The sequence below is a fragment of the Ursus maritimus genome, assembly GCF_017311325.1.
Source record: "Ursus maritimus isolate PB19 chromosome X unlocalized genomic scaffold, ASM1731132v1 scaffold_X1, whole genome shotgun sequence".
Classification (NCBI taxonomy): domain Eukaryota; kingdom Metazoa; phylum Chordata; class Mammalia; order Carnivora; family Ursidae; genus Ursus; species Ursus maritimus.
The window spans coordinates 83,296,708-83,312,262 of NW_024423319.1; the positions used below are offsets into that span (position 1 = coordinate 83,296,708).

Consider the following 15,555-nt stretch of genomic DNA (forward strand, 5'->3'; position numbering starts at 1 on the left):
AAGTCCCTGGGGGTATGTGATGGGGGGCCTCTAAGGTGAGTGATGGAGTCTCTAGGGGGTGGGGTGTGTGATGCGAGGTCTCTAGAGTCTTTGACCGGGGATCTGTGGGGTGCGTCATGGGGGTCCGTGGGGGTAAATAATGAGGGTATTGGGGGTAATACGGGGTGTCTAGAGTCAGTGATGGGTGAGGGTGAGTATTCGGAGGTCTGTGAGGTCCGTGACAGAGCGGTGTAATTGAATGATGGGGCTCTGTGGGCCAAACGAATGTTCTTTCCTGCTTTTCGTGGCTACAGCATGGCCATTTAACCAGCTGGCGTTTCTGGATTGCTAGCCTGAGGATTTGGTGAACTTTCCATTTCTCCATGCTATTACAAACTCTCCTCTTTTCTTCTCTCCCCTCTCAACAGCTTTGCTTTTCTAGGCCACTGCCCTCTCTCCATAAGGCAGACATGACTGATTTCCAGGTAAGTTCTTATTTGCTCCCTTCGCCCTGACCAATGTTAAAACACTTAAAAGCAAAGAAGCAGTAATGTGTAGTGGTTAAGAGCACAGGCTCTGGGGCTTAAATGCTCATAATAGCTTTGTGAGCTTAGGCAGTCTCTAACTTCTCTGTAGCTTAGTTTCCCCATTTGTAAAATGATGATGATGATACCTAAGCCTTTATGGTTGTTGTGAAGATCAGTTGAGTTAATATTCCGTGTTTAGGGGGCACCTGGGTGCTCGGTCGGTTAAGCGTCTGCCTTCAGCTCAGGTCATGATCTCCGGGTCCTGGGATCAAGCCCTGTGATGGGCTCCCTGCTCAGCGGGGAGTCTGCTTCTGCCTCTCCCTCTCCCTCTGTGCTCTCTCTCTCTCTCAAATAAATAAAATCTTTTAAAAAATATTAAGTGTTTAGAACGATGCCTGGCACACACATAATAAGCTTTATATATGGGGTTGACATTGTTATTTATACCATAAGATGTACATGTATAAACACACGAAAGGTTAGGATTAGGGAAATAGAGCAATACCAAAGCAAGGTTGAAATGTATACATGTAGGTCATAGGATCCTGCATAATTATGTTGAGCTACAGTTATTTCCTGGAAGCTGTGACATAAAGGGGAGAAACACTGACTTGTTTTATTTATAGAGAGAAAGTAAGCCACTTGCTCTGAAGCAAAGATTTCCTGATGTTGAGCTTTCAAGATACTTCTCTAATGGGTCAGCCATGTCCTCATCAGCAATCTTGTGATAATCCCAGGGAGACGATTGCTGTGCGTGTGACTTAAAATATGTCTTCATACCAGCCAGAGGTGTCCTGCTGGGACAGAACTAAAAGGATGTGACACTTCAGGAAACCAAAGCCATGTCAGCACAAGCAGCTCTCATGTTCTGGGTCAGTACAGGGATAAAACCTTAATGGTCAAGAAATAACCAGTAAGGGGCGCCTGGGTGGCACAGCGGTTAAGCGTCTGCCTTCTGCTCAGGGCGTGATCCCGGCGTTATGGAATCGAACCCCACATCGGGCTTCTCTGCTATGAGCCTGCTTCTTCCTCTCCCACTCCCCCTGCTTGTGTTCCCTCTCTCGCTGGCTGTCTCTATCTCTGTCGAATTAATAAATAAATAAAATCTTAAAAAAAAAAAAGAAATAACCAGTAAACCCCATACCCTTCAAATTATTTTCCAGTATTTTTTAAATAGAAGTATAATTTAACATACAATGTTATATTAGTTTCAGGTGTACAACATACTGATTCGACAATTCTCTACCTCATGCAATGCTCACCAGAGTAAGTGTAGTCACCATCTGTCCCCAGACGACGTTATTACAGTATTATTGATGATATTCCCGATGTTGTACTTTTCTCTCCTCAACTTATTTATAACGGGCCGTTTGTACTTCTTAATCCCCTTTATCTGTTTCACTTATCCTCCCACCCACCTCCCCTCCAATAAGTTTTTTTTCTCATCTGAGCTTTCAGCAAACCTGGAGTGATCCAAAGGTCTGCCTTGTTCCTTTTCAAGTGGAGAATTCATGATGTCCCGGACTATGTCCCTTTTGCTCTTTGTATGTATGTATGTATTTAATTCATTTGAGAGAGAGAGCGCGAGAGTGCGCACAAGCAGTGGGGAGGGGCAGAGGGAGAGGGAGAAGCAGACTGGCTGCTGAACTGAGCAGGGAGACTATTGCAGGGCTCCATCCCAGGACCCTGGCATCACGACCTGAGCCGAAGGCAGCCACTTAACCGACTGAGCCCCCTGGACGCCAGTCCCTTTTGCCCCTTTTAAAAATGTCTATATTGTTTTGTCATTTTTCCCCTCTCACTACAAAAGAAGTGGCCCCCAAAACTCAAACTCTTTTAGGAATGTACAATCTAAAAAGAGAAAATGTCTCAAGATTTCATATCATCACTCATTCCCAACAACCAATTCTACAGTGACTTTAACTTCCATCTCTACCTCTCTCTGTCCTTTCTTCTTTATATTTACCTACAATAAAAGCATATCGTTGATAGAGACCTTCCTTTGCTGAAATTTGCTCATAATATACCAGCTGTTTTGCAACTCCCCGTTTTCTCTTTACACAGTAATATTGATGAAGGTAGTAGGAGTAATGATGATAATACAGGCGATGAGGAAGAGGATGATATTAGTGGCAAGAACAGGAGCTAACACGTAAAGATCCTGCACTGCACTGGGCACTTACGTACTTATTTACGTACGTACGTACGTATTTATTTATTTATTTATTTATTTAACAGAGAGAGAGAGAGAGAGAGCACGCAAGCAGGGGGAAAAGCAGGCTTCCCGCGGAGCAGGGAGCCCCATGCAGGGCTCGATCCCAGGACCCTGGGATCACGACCTGAGCCGACATGACGCTTAACTGACTGAGCCACCCAGGCGCCCCCTACTAAGTACTTTATACACATGACCACCTCAGTCCTCACAACCACCCTGAGAAGTGGTTTAACCTTTAACATCCACATCCTACTAATGAGGAAACGGAGTCCCAGAACAGATAAGCAAGTGGCGTGGGGTTGCCGAGCTGGTTACTCGCGTAGCTGGGATAGTCCCCACTCTGTGAATACTTGTCGATAGAAGACAGTTCACTGTCAAGACAGGTATTTTGAACAGCTGCGTATTTTTGTCTTGTGCGCATGTGCCACGATGCATAACATGGCAGTAATCTTTCTTGTCCTGTTGTTGTACTGTGCTGAGCATTTCTAGAATTTCTGGTTCAAAAGCTGGGCATGTTTTGAACCTTCACAGACCTTGCCAAATTACGTTTTGAAAAGTTCGTGCAATTTTATGCTCCCAGTAATGAATGAAAATATCCTTCCTAATCCTGTCATATTTTGATTTTGTTATTTATTTATTTTTGGTGGAAAGAGATGTTTCATTTTGTATTTATTCGTTTTTATTTTCCTCATTATTCTTTTCTTTGTTTTCAGTACTTTTATTTATTTTTAAAACTTTTTCTGTTCTCTTTTTTTTAAAGATTTTATTTATTTGAGAGAGAGAGAGAGAGAGAGCATGAGTGTGGGGGGGAGGGGCAGAGGGAGAGGGAGAAGCAGATTCCCCGCTGAGCAGAGAGCCTGACTCAGGGCTCCATCCCAGAACCCTGAGATCTGACCTGAGCCAAAGGCAGACGCTTAACCGGCTGAGCCAGCCAGGCGTCCCTGTTATATTTTTTTCATCATGAGAAGTGTACTCTTTAATCCCCATCCCCTACTTTCCCCGTTCTCCCACTCCTCTCCCCTCTGGTGACCATCAGTTCGTTCTCTATTCTATTCCTGGTTTGACTTTTTTTTTCCTTTGTTCGTTTGTTTTGGTTCTTAAATTCCACCTATGAATGAGATCACATAGTATTCGTCTTTCTCTGACTGCCTTATTTCATTTAGCATAGTACTCTAGCTCTATCTATGAGTGAAAATACCCTTTCTAATCCTTTTGTCATGGTTTTAATCCTTACCATTTAATAGTTAAAATATCTCATTTCATTTGTTTGTGTTTATTCAGTTAGCAATGAGGTTGAGTATCTTTTCATATTCTTTCCTTTTTTGGTGAATTGTTCTTTTCCGTACATGGCTCTCTTTCACGTGGGTTCTTTTTTAAAAAGATTTTTTTTTAAGTCATCTCTATACCGAAGGTGGGGCTCGAACTCACAACCCTGAGATCAACTGTCATGCTCTGCTAACTTGAGTCAGCCAGGTGCCCCTTTCCTGTAGGTTCTTAAATATTTTTTGTTGTTGTTGTTCTTATATCTTTGTCTTACTATTTTTTATGGAAATATTATGGGAATATTACTTCGATAAGAATTTGGAGGGCTGACATCTTGTTGAAGCGTAGCATACAGAGGAAAGGGTATAACGTGTACACGTACATGAACTACAAATTGGAAACACCTGTGTAGCCTGTGCCTGAATCAAGAAACAGGAAGTGACAAGTCCTCCAGAAGCCCTCTTCATGCCACTTCCAATCACTATGCCCTGACTCACGGGTAATGCTTCCTGAGTTCTATAAGCATAGGTGATTTTTGCCTGTTCTTGCATGTGACATGGATGGAATCATACCTTGTTCTTTTGTGTCTGGCTTCTTTCAGTTATCATGATGTGTTTGAGATTCATCCTTGTCATCTTGTGTATCATTGGTTGGTTCTTTCCGTTACTGTGTACTGTTCTGTTGTATAAATACATCACAGTTGTTTATCCATTCTGCGGCTGGTGGCTGTCTCCATTTTGGCTATTTCAAATAATACTTCTGTGGATATTCTCGTACATGGCTTGATTTCCGTTGGATATATACGTGCGTTTCCATTTGATATATATGTAGGAGTGGGACTGCTGGGTCCTAGGTTAGGTATACACTCAGCATTAATAGGTTCAGCTGAAATGTTTTCCAAGGTGGCCGTACTATTTTATAGTTTACTCTCACCAGCAACATATGAGAGTTCCAGTTGCTCCACATCCTCGCCAACGTTTGGGGTTTTGGTCTTTATTTTAGCCGTTCTGTTGGTATATAGTGATATCTCACTGTGGTTTATTTATTTATTTATTTATTTATTTTTATTATAATAATATTTTTTTATTATATTATGTTAGTCACCATACAGTACATCCCTGTTTTTTTTTAAAGATTTTATTTATTTATTTGACAGAGATAGAGACAGCCAGCGAGAGAGGGAACACAAGCAGGGGGAGTGGGAGAGGAAGAAGCAGGCTCACAGCAGAGAAGCCCGATGTGGGGCTCGATCCCAGGACCCCGGGATCACGCCCTGAGCCGAAGGCAGACGCTTAACTGCTGTGCCACCCAGGCGCCCCACATCCCTGGTTTTTGACGTAAAGTTCGATGATTCATTAGTTGCGTATAACACCCAGTGCACCATGCAATACATGCCCTCCTTACTACCCATCACCAGCCTGTCCCATCACCAGCCTCACTGTGGTTTAAATTTGTATTTCCCTGGTGACTAAAGATGTCGAGCACCCTCTCATAGGTTTACTGGCGAATTGGATATCATCTTTTGTGACATATCCATTCAAATCTTTTTCTAGGTTTTCTATGGTGTTGCCTATATTTATCATCTTGATCTGTAGGAGTTCTTTATGGTTTCTATAGTATAAAAGCCCTTCACTAGAGATCGCTATTGAAAAATACCTGAGAAACCTTTTTGAAATTATTAAAGAGTAGCCTCTCTCTGAAGAATATTCCCTTTAGCTTAAAGTATATTCTCATTTGTATTTCTGTCAAACTGATTGAGTAGAAGGATGCCGTGACAGGGATTGGTGTCATTTGAGGATGTGGTTGTGGACTTCACCCAGGAGAAGTGGAATCGTCTAGACTCTTCTCAGAGGACACTTTACAGAGCTGTGATGCCAGGAAGCTATAGCCATCTGGTCTCTGTAGGTGAGCATGGCTTGCCTGAGTAATTCACAGTGCACCAAATAGGATAGCTTTCCATCTCTGAAGTGTTTCAATACTTTGACCTCAAATTCCAGGGATTCAAGATCCCTAATCCCTCCTAGGCTGGATACGGTGTTTGTATTTTCATCTCTCATGTGAAATTTATACTTATTAAAATGTACCTTCCTACTTATGTTGAGGCCGTGAAACCCACACGGATGCACCTAAGTCATCTATCGTTTCCATTACAGGGTATCCTGTGACCAAACCGATGTGATGACCTGTTTGGAGAACAGAGGACTTCGGATCATAGAGAAGTTCCAAGTTTGAGTTATACAGGTAAATAAGAAACAGACAGATGAGTAAGACCCCAGTGGGTGAATGAGGGCTGGACACCTTTAAAAGCTGAGAAATATCTTCCTCGAGGATGGGACTTTTTTTTTTTTTTGCTAACTCCGAATTGCTAGTTTTGTGAGTTGCTGTCTCATGATAATCTTGGATTGAAGTAGTGAGGACCTAGGTTACAATCTGCCTCGTCCTTCTGCTTATTCTCTTGGTCACCTCAGTTGTTTTCAGCCTTCCTTTTTGTTTGAGAGAGAGAGAGAGAGCATGCATGCATGAGCCGGTTGGGGCGGGGCAGAGGGAGAGGGAGAGAATCCCAAGTAGGCTCCATGCTCGGTGTGGAGCCCGACGTGGGGTGAGATCATGACCTGAGCTGAAACCAAGAGTCGTATGCCTAACCGACTGAGCCACCCAGGCACCCCATTTTCAGCCTTCCTGAAAGGCTCTTCTATTTGAGAGAGAGAGAGAGCACACAAGCAGGGGAAGTGGCAGGCAGAGGGAGAGGGAGAAGCAGGCTTCCCAGTGAGCAAGGAGCCCAGTGCGGGGCTCGATCCCAGGGCCCGGGGATCATGACCCGAGCCGAAGGTAGACGCCCAACCGACTGAGTATAGTCAGGATTTTGGCTTTGTTTCTATGGGTGGACCTTGCCCCTCTCTGGGCTTGATCGTGCAGTCTTCCCAGAAATGCTGTGAGCTACCTGATAGGATTTTAGGAGGTCTACTTTTTACTTGGATTCAGCAGAGTTTATTTTTGCTGCTTTTGATGAATACAGAAATCAGTACCCAGAGTGATGGCACCCTTTATAGATCCCCAGGGAAGTGTGAAATTTGGCCATCTAGGCTGGTTGGGGCTGAAGGCAGGAGAAATCAAATTGGCATTAAGGAAGGGGGCTCGGTCATTCTCACATTGGTGGATATCTGCCTTAATGATCATCTGTGCTTACCTTGGATGAAGTAAACATTGAAAACAAGGCTTTGGGTAGGTGACCCAACCAAAAAGTACGAAAGACATGAGGGACTGCTTCCTCACAGGGATGGCTGCTTCTGATGGGTCCAGTAGAAAGAGAAAGAATGGCAAGTTTCAATTCCTAAATTCTCTGCCCAAGACACAGACCCAAATCCAGGCATTCTGTAAAAAGAAATTACTACCCTGTGCATCCATTGAATTCCTGGCCAAAATTCTCACGTGTCATTTGAAATTTAGGATTACTTGTGAAAAAGGGAGTAGGGGGGCCGAATGTTAGAATAGGGAGGTATCGGACGATGTGGGAGAATGTGAACACTTTAATTCCCACTGAGTCTCCTGTGTAAGCTGAAACCAATCTTATTTTCCCTGGAGAGACTGTATCTACCTTAATTGAAGTAGTGACTTCTACGAAGAGTGATGCTTTTTAAGGAGAGCCAATTTTCATAGCCCCTCATTCCACCCTTCTCTCTCCAGACCAATAACTGCCTTGTGGACCAAGCACTTTATGTGCTTTCCAAACATTCATTCATTTAATTCTCCCAATGATCCCATGAAGTAGTTGCTACCGTTATCATCCTCACTTTGCCAACGAGGAAACTGAGGCACAGAGAATTTAAATGCCTTGCCCAATGCAACACAGCTCCTAAGTGGTAGAGATGGTATTTGAACCCAGGAGAAGCTATGCTCTTACCTTCACCCCAAGCGATATGGTGTCCCTGATCAGAGCTTTGAATGTATGCGGGCAGTGATTAAATGGGGGTACCTCCAGTCATTGGAAAAATGAAGAGAGTTAGGCATTAGAGGACTCTTGCATTGTTTATAGATACCATCCTTTATTAAATCCACGGAAGAAAGAAAAGAAAGGAAGAGAAAAATCTCTACTTCTGGGAAACTGAGTCATGAATTATTAATTTTCTTGGCATCAGGTTTGGCGTGCATATTGCATCCCTTGAGCCATTCGGATAAATCATGGCCAGAACAGTGCCGGATCCATGAATCCCTGGGAAATGAAAGGAGGGAAGAAGGGTGAGGTGGGTAGGTTGATAGGGTGGCAGTGCCATTATCCCAGCTACCCAGGGTCCAAGCCACACCTATGAACTTACCAAGCAGTCATACCATTCTCCGAGGATACCACCTGCCTGGCACACAAGATATCATCCAGAATATGGGGGTTGAGCAGGTCTGGGAGGGAGGGAAGAGAGGGACATAGTGATCTGGTGCATTGGGGACAGGGTGACAATGTATGGTGGGCCCAGGGGTTATGGATTCTTTGGAGCCTGAATAACTTCAACCACTACATTGACTGATTCTAGGTGACCTTGATTCACTTGTCAGCTGGTTATGAATTAACCTCAACTGCCATGTTGGCTGGTTCGGTACAACCTTAACTCACATTGATGGATCCTGGATGATCTTGACGGTCATATTGTCTGGTTATGAATATCCTCAACCATCATACTGCCTGATCCTAACAACCTCAAACTTTATGTTGGCCAGTTCTGGATGACGTCAACTGTAATTTTGTGTGGTTACGGATGATCTCAACTGCAATGGCAGCTGGTCTGACATCACCTTAACCACCATGTTGGCTGGTTGGGAAGCTACTGAGCTGCAAGGTTGATCAGTCTTCATGACTTCAAACACTATGTTGTCAGGTCTTGGATAACTTCAACTGCCGCTTTGGTTACAAATGACCTCAATCTCCATGCTGACGAATTCCATTCATCCTCCGTCATCATGGTGCTTGGTTCTAGATGATCCTACCCTGCTCAACAGGGTGACCTTCACTGCCCTTCTGACTGCTTAATGATCTCAACCACCCTGTTGACCAGTCCTGGACAACCTCAATTGCTATTTTGACTAGTTATAAATAATTCCAACCTCCATGTTGACCATTCCAGGACCTCAACTTCCATTACAGCTGATCCTGGACCACCTCAACTTCCATGTTGACTCAAAGTGAACATTCTTAACCTTTATTTTAGCTAGTCTTGAGAAACCTTACTACTCATGTTACCCTGTCCTAGATAGCTTCAACCTCTGTGGTGGCTAGTCGTGGACAACCTCACCCTTCAAGCTGGCCAATCCTGGGTAACCTCTTCTGTTACTGTAGCAGGACTTGGACAACCTCAACCTCCATTTGGCCTGGCCCCTAATAACCTCAGTCCCCATTTTGGTCTGTCTTGGACAACCTCAAGCACCATTTTGGCCAACCCTGAACAACTACCGCTATTAAATTTTGTCCTCAATACTACCACACTCTTGTCTGGAAAGCTCTCTCCTTTCTGCACAGATATACCTTATTTCTGTTCCTACAGGCAGATATGTGTTTCTTCCCTCAGGGCCTGAACCACCTCAACCCCAAATCAGGACAATCTCCCCCTGTATTCCACATGGAGCTAAGTTTCCTGTTTTCTGGGAAAAAAAACCTGCAGCCTCCATTCTCAGGGAGGTGTAGAACTTCCGAGCCCTCCTGACCTGGACCACATCTCAGCATAGTCGGTAAGGACACGGGATGGTGTCTCTAACAGCCCAGGCAGCTGTGCTCCTTTCCCTATCATTTTTCTGCTTGTTACTGGAGGTTATAGCTTAGGCAACCTTGCACTCTGTGTGTTAGGCTGTGGGGCCAGGCAGGGCTTTAGGGTGTCCCCAGTGCTGCCTCACCTCGACACTCCATGTGACAGAGGTTCTGGGTGGGTGTAACACCATTGTCACACCACCAGGCGGAGTTCAGCTGGAAAATGCCGTATTCGCTGCTGCCGTCGGGATTGTGGTCCACGAAGGAGGTGTCAAAGCCACTCTCATAGTGTGCCATGCAGAGCCCTGGGGCAGGGAGAAGGTAGATAGGAGGTCGCCATGAGTCCTGGGACTAGGGGATGGTAGGATGAGGGGGAGGGGACAGGGATGGTTGTCATCTCAGTTGTGGGGGTGATGATCTTGGTTTGCTGGTGGTGTTGATGTTGGTGATTCTGGTGAGCTGTGAGTGATGGCACGGGTGAGAGTACTCGTGATGACTTTGATGGTAGTGAGAGTGATGGTTGTGAAGGCATTGATGGTAAGGACTTTAGAGTAAGTCAGTCGGGGATGGCCGAGAGGATCATGTCCTGGCCTGGGGAGGTGATAAATGAGAAGGAGGGGGGCTGGGTCTGATTGTGGTGGACAGCTTGGGCTGTGGGTGGGACTTGGGGCAGCTGGAGTCTCACAGTCTCCAATGCTGTAGCCCTTGAAGCCATTGAGGCCCGCTCTCTCCAGCTTCATTGCCAGTTCACAGCGTTCGTAGATCTTTGCATCCACGATGGCGACCATCAGTGTGGCCAGGGTCACCGCCACAGTGACCCAGGTCTGCATTATAACACCCATAGGCCCTCCTAGCCAACTCTTTGCTCCAGACTCACGCCGCCCTCTTCAGAACTAGGGGCGTTCTGGAACTCCGGGCTCTATGAGCAAATACCATGTAATAGATTCTGGAACACGGAAGCCAGAGGGCTGGACACCTCACTATCTTTCCCAGCGCCACCTCTGTTACAGATGGACACACAAGGAAGAAGAAAGATACTGACCTATACACAAAGATGGCAGGAGGCAAAACTAGGGAGAAACCCTGAAATGTCAGAAAGAGATGCAGGAAGAGAGGGGCTGGAGACACAGAGACAGACAGGACTCAGGCCCTGGGCCTCACGATCAGCCCACATTCCCCCACTTCCCTTGACACGGTGCCACTCCACTGGTTTTAATCATGCTGTACCACTTGGTTCCCTCCATGTCCACTCACTCTGCCCCCTCGCCACCTCCATTCCCCCACTCTGCTCAGCGGTCAGCTCTGTTCACTACACTGTGCCTACTACCACCACGATTTCTCACACTCTGCACAATATGGCCACCATGCCCTCGCCTTCTGCCCCTTGTTACCTCCATTGACCCATTCTTGGCACCTCCTTCACTTCACTTACGACGCACTGTTCCACCCCAGTTTCCTGGAATCGGGCCCCCGTTTGCCCCATTCAGTCACACTCTGCCCTCCATCACATATTACACATGACACGTGACACAGAGAAGCGCCCTCTACTACTGTTCCCCCTCCATTCTTGTTCCAGCTTTCAGCACCCCCCCATTCACTTACGCTGCCTCTCATCCACTACCCTTCATTCACGCTGGGCCTCATATTGCCACAATTCCTTAACCCTCTCCCTACATGGCCCCAGTTCTCTCACATCGTATTCCTTCACCTCCGTTCACTCTCAGACTCTCAGTTTCCACTTTCCCCTCTGCTTCTTGACACCGCAAGAAGTGACTCCCATTCACTCTCACGTGGCCCACCCTTCAGCTCGGTTCATGGACTCTGGGCCTCATTCTCTCCCTCATTCACTCTCTTTCTGCCCCTTCTTCATCTTTATTCTCTCCAACACTGCTCCCACATTTACCCCCATTCCCTGTATTCCTCCCAAACACGAGTTCAAGTTACCTGCAGAGTCTCCTTCTCTGCTTGCTCAGCCCCATGCCTCACTTTCTCTTCACTGACTCCATTTACTTTCACTCTGCCTCTCATTCATTGAACTAATCTCATTCATTGAAATTCATTTCCAATGTAACCCCTGTTCCCGCTTACCACTCCTGTTCTGCACCTGATCTCATGTCTAGTTGTTTCCATTCTGCCCCATAGTACCTTCATTGAGTCACACTCTGCCTTGAATTCACCACTTTTTGCTAACACTGGGCCCCATGTTCCCCCACTTTATTCACTTGGGGCCATGTGACCTTCGTCTTTCCCTTTGGCTCACAATACCCACAGTGACTCACCACCTTCTCTTTGCTTCTATTCCCTCTCACTGTGCCCAACATTAGCTCCATTCGTGCACACGCAGCAGCTCCTTCACCTGGGCTGATTGCTACTGGGATCCCTGGACACTCCTGGAGTCCCACATCAGCCCTATCTAATCCCAGTCTGCCCCTCATTCACCTCTAGCCACTCCCCTTCTCCCTCAGAGTGTCGCCAGTCAAACTCAACCTGATTCACGTATTCACATTCCACCATGTATACATCTTCAGTCCCTCTTCTCTGTCCCTTGTGCTCCCCATTCTTCCCTCTATGCCCCACATTACCCCCATTTGATTCCATGCTCCCCCTAAATTCACCTCTCTCTCTTAACATGCCCCATAAACCATCGTTTATTTGCACTCTGGTCCTTAGTTCTCAAAACAACTTGCACTCTCCTGCTTTATCAACTCCATTCATGTTCACCGTCTTGAATTGTTCCATTCACTCAGTCTGCTCCCACTTTCGCTTTTGGTCACTTTAGCCCATGCCTCATTTTCCCATCACTTACTCAGTCTCACCCATCATCTCCAACTAATTCAAAATTGCATGGTGATTCCCTCGTGCGGCTCCACACCACCCACTCTCACTCCACTCCACTCATTCACCTCCCTCCCATCACCCTCTGTCTCTCCTTGCTCCCATTCACTCCCAATCTGTCCTTCATTCGCCATTATTCATCCCTGCCTCAGCCAGTCCCATACGTCTCCCATTTAATGACACTCGCATTGGCCAAGACAGAAAAGTCTGACATTGTTCAGGATTCATATACCAGTGGTGGTATATACTACAAATACCAGTGGCTTCAAAAGAATGGAAGGGGATTCCTCCCTTGGAAACAGGTAGTTCAAGGCTAGCACGCCAGCTTCAAGGTCACCAGAGAAGTGGCTCGTGTGCTATTGCTCTGACAAACTTACCTGCTACCTTATGGTCCCAAATCACTGCTCACAATTGGCCACACTTCCATGGTTTTGATGAAATGTATCTTTTATTTTAAAGTGAGCTCTACACCCAATGTGGGGCTTGAACTCATGACCCTAAGATCCAGAGTCACATGCTCTACTGACTGGGCCAGCCAGACACCCCTTGATGAAATGTATCTTGAGAGCAATTGTGATGACTCACTGGTGAGGTGGGGGACCTTTGGGTGGGAGTGTCACATCGTACAGACTCTGTGGTGGGGCCAGCTGCTGTCTGCTTCCCATACCCCTTCACCTAGCTACCTGCTGCTTAGACCATTGTATGAGGAGGCTGCACCCGCAGGGACTAATGGCAGAGGATGCCCAGGACAGAGTGGGAGTCCTAGCTCTTCAGCACAGAAAGGCTGGCCTCACGTAGCTTGTGGATGTGCACTGTGAATCCTGGGACAGCTTTTGAGGGGTGTATCCCTGGCTCAGGGACATTTCTGGAGCTGGCCATCACTGTACCCCAATACCCACCAACCCTAAAGGATTCTCTCTACACACAGGGGTGTGTGTACAAGTTGGTGGGAATGATGTTTGTAAGATGGAAGAGGCCAGGCTCGCATGGGCCTGGCCCTTCCTATTTGCCACCTTCTAATGCATTCAGAGAGAACTGACATGTTTTGTACCCAAGAAGTGCTGATCCCTCAGGGAGCAAGAGATAGGAGCTATTCCTCTGTTTTCTCTCTTTGCTTTGTCTGCCAAGAAGCTCCATCTAGATTTCTGGTAAAAACATTCTTTGGCTAGTTTTAATGGTTCTGGGATGAGGACCTGCACAGATACTTTCTGGAAGTTCTGTGGGATAGTGAATAAACAAAAGAAGAATATTATTGGGTAGAAGTTAAGGATCCAACCTTGGGAAACTGTGTGACCTTGGGCAAGTTACTTAGTCTCTCTGGGATTCAGTTTCCTCCTCTGACAAGTGCAGGCCATGGGACTGTTCACAGATAGTGGGGACTGCGTGAGGCAGGTCATATCATGTACTTCACACGGTGTATGGCACACAGAAGATACTGAGCTAGGTCTGAGCTCCCATTATCACTTACTGGGCCTGTTGGCAGAAGCCACACTGTTTTTCCTGCGTTCCCCCTTGCCCTCTGTAGTCTGTTCTCCAAAGCAGCCTGCAGGTTATCTTTGAATTTTTTCCTTTTTATTAAAAAAACCTTAGTACCTATACATGCCTAATTTTATTTAAATAATAGGGGCACCTGGGTGGCACAGCGGTTAAAGCGTCTGCTTTCGGCTCAGGGTGTGATCTTGGCGTTCTGGGATCGAGCCCCACATCAGGCTCCTCCACTATGAGCCTGCTTCTTCCTCTCCCACTCCCCCTACTTGTGTTCCCTCTCTCGCTGGCTGTCTCTGTCGAATAAATAAATAAAAATCTTAAAAAATATAACAATACTAAAACATGTAGCACTTGGTATGTGCCAAGCGTTGTTCTAAATCTTTACAATTATCGGTTCATTTGTCATCGTCCCGGCTTTATAGATGAGGAAACAGCATAGAGAAGAGTTCTGCTCTTGGTTACAAAGCTGGTAGGTTGGGGGTTTGAAACCAGGCTGTCTCCATTATGTTTGTTTGGTTCTGTCTTTTTCCTTGCTATATTCCCAATGTCTAGAATACTGTCTGTCATACAGGAGGTGCTTAAGCAAATCCCCGTGAAGCTCATGTTCTAGTGGTGCAAGACTCGCAGTAAACAAGAATGCGAGACTGCTTCTGATGGGTCTTTAAAACAAATCTTATCCCTCTTATGGCTTCCCGTTCTGTCTAGAATGAAGCATGAACTCTGTTCCTGGCAGAGGAGGCCCTACGGCATCTGGCCCCCCACCTACCTCTCCCTGCCTCACACCTCCTACGCTCCCAACACACTGCCAGTTTGCATTCCTCCAACACACCGAATTAGGTCTCGCTTCCGGGCCTTTGCAACAGCCGTGCGCTCCACCAGAAAGCTCTTTGCTTCGGCTATTCATATGGCCGGCTCCTTTTGGTCAGCAAAATTGACACCTCCGACGAAAGGATTTCGTTCCCGCCCATCCAGAGAAAGCAACCCGCCAGCCACTGCTTAACACATTCCCTTCACCTCGGGGTGTGCGCGTCCTAGGTCGCCGTTTATTTATCCTTCAGCCTGTCTGTATGCCGTCCTTCAAAACTCCCAGCTCTAGCCACTGGATGGAGCCAGTGTAACCTACCTCCCAGCCTTTGTGCGCGCCGGGCAATTCTGCCACGCATCCCGTCTTCCTATTCAATTACACCTGTAAACCCGATGCTGCCCTTCGGCTTCAAGACACCAAATTCCGGCCTGCCAGAATTTTCCTCAGTTGGGCAGTTCCCCTCCCCGCCATAAGGAAAATGGTTTTCGAAGTCTCGGGAATGACGGCCTCCGCAGAACAAAGTAAACACCTGCTCTCCACGGCAGCCCTCGAGGTGTAGAGCCCCGGTGGGCGCGGCCATCATAAAGCTGGGACGGCGCGGGCGCGGCCATCTTCCCTCCGCGCAAGCGCCGCGGCCCCGCCGCGTTCGCGTGGGGCCGGCGGGAGGGGGGCGGGAGGGGGGCGGGAGGGGGCCTGGTGTTGACTATTGGCGGAC

The 15,555-nt window shown here is 46.8% G+C and overlaps 1 protein-coding gene and 1 long non-coding RNA gene across 4 annotated transcripts in view; one reads left to right on the plus strand and one right to left on the minus strand.

Annotated features, from left to right (window-relative positions):
- LOC103664096 overlaps window positions 1-9,852 on the plus strand; it is a 10,094-nt gene extending 242 nt beyond the window's left edge. The window contains exons 2-4 of the long non-coding RNA XR_005835324.1: window positions 408-464; window positions 6,138-6,225; window positions 8,508-9,852. This is a non-coding gene — a long non-coding RNA (uncharacterized LOC103664096). The remainder of the gene's footprint in view (window positions 1-407; window positions 465-6,137; window positions 6,226-8,507) is intronic.
- SPACA5 (sperm acrosome associated 5) overlaps window positions 8,012-15,555 on the minus strand; it is a 9,073-nt gene continuing 1,529 nt past the window's right edge. Inside the window, exons 1-4 of one of the 3 annotated variants that reach the window (XM_040632325.1) lie at window positions 15,370-15,506; window positions 9,859-10,017; window positions 8,298-8,376; window positions 8,012-8,194 (exon numbers count right to left, since the gene is read on the minus strand). In XM_040632325.1, the coding sequence (XP_040488259.1) occupies window positions 8,092-8,194; window positions 8,298-8,376; window positions 9,859-10,017; window positions 15,370-15,451 (423 nt within the window). In that variant the 5' untranslated portion in view covers window positions 15,452-15,506 and the 3' untranslated portion in view covers window positions 8,012-8,091. Of the gene's footprint in view, window positions 8,195-8,297; window positions 8,377-9,858; window positions 10,018-10,397; window positions 11,577-15,369; window positions 15,507-15,555 lie in introns of those variants that run through there. The other 2 variants (XM_008691848.2, XM_040632329.1) reach the window with 2 other exon arrangements.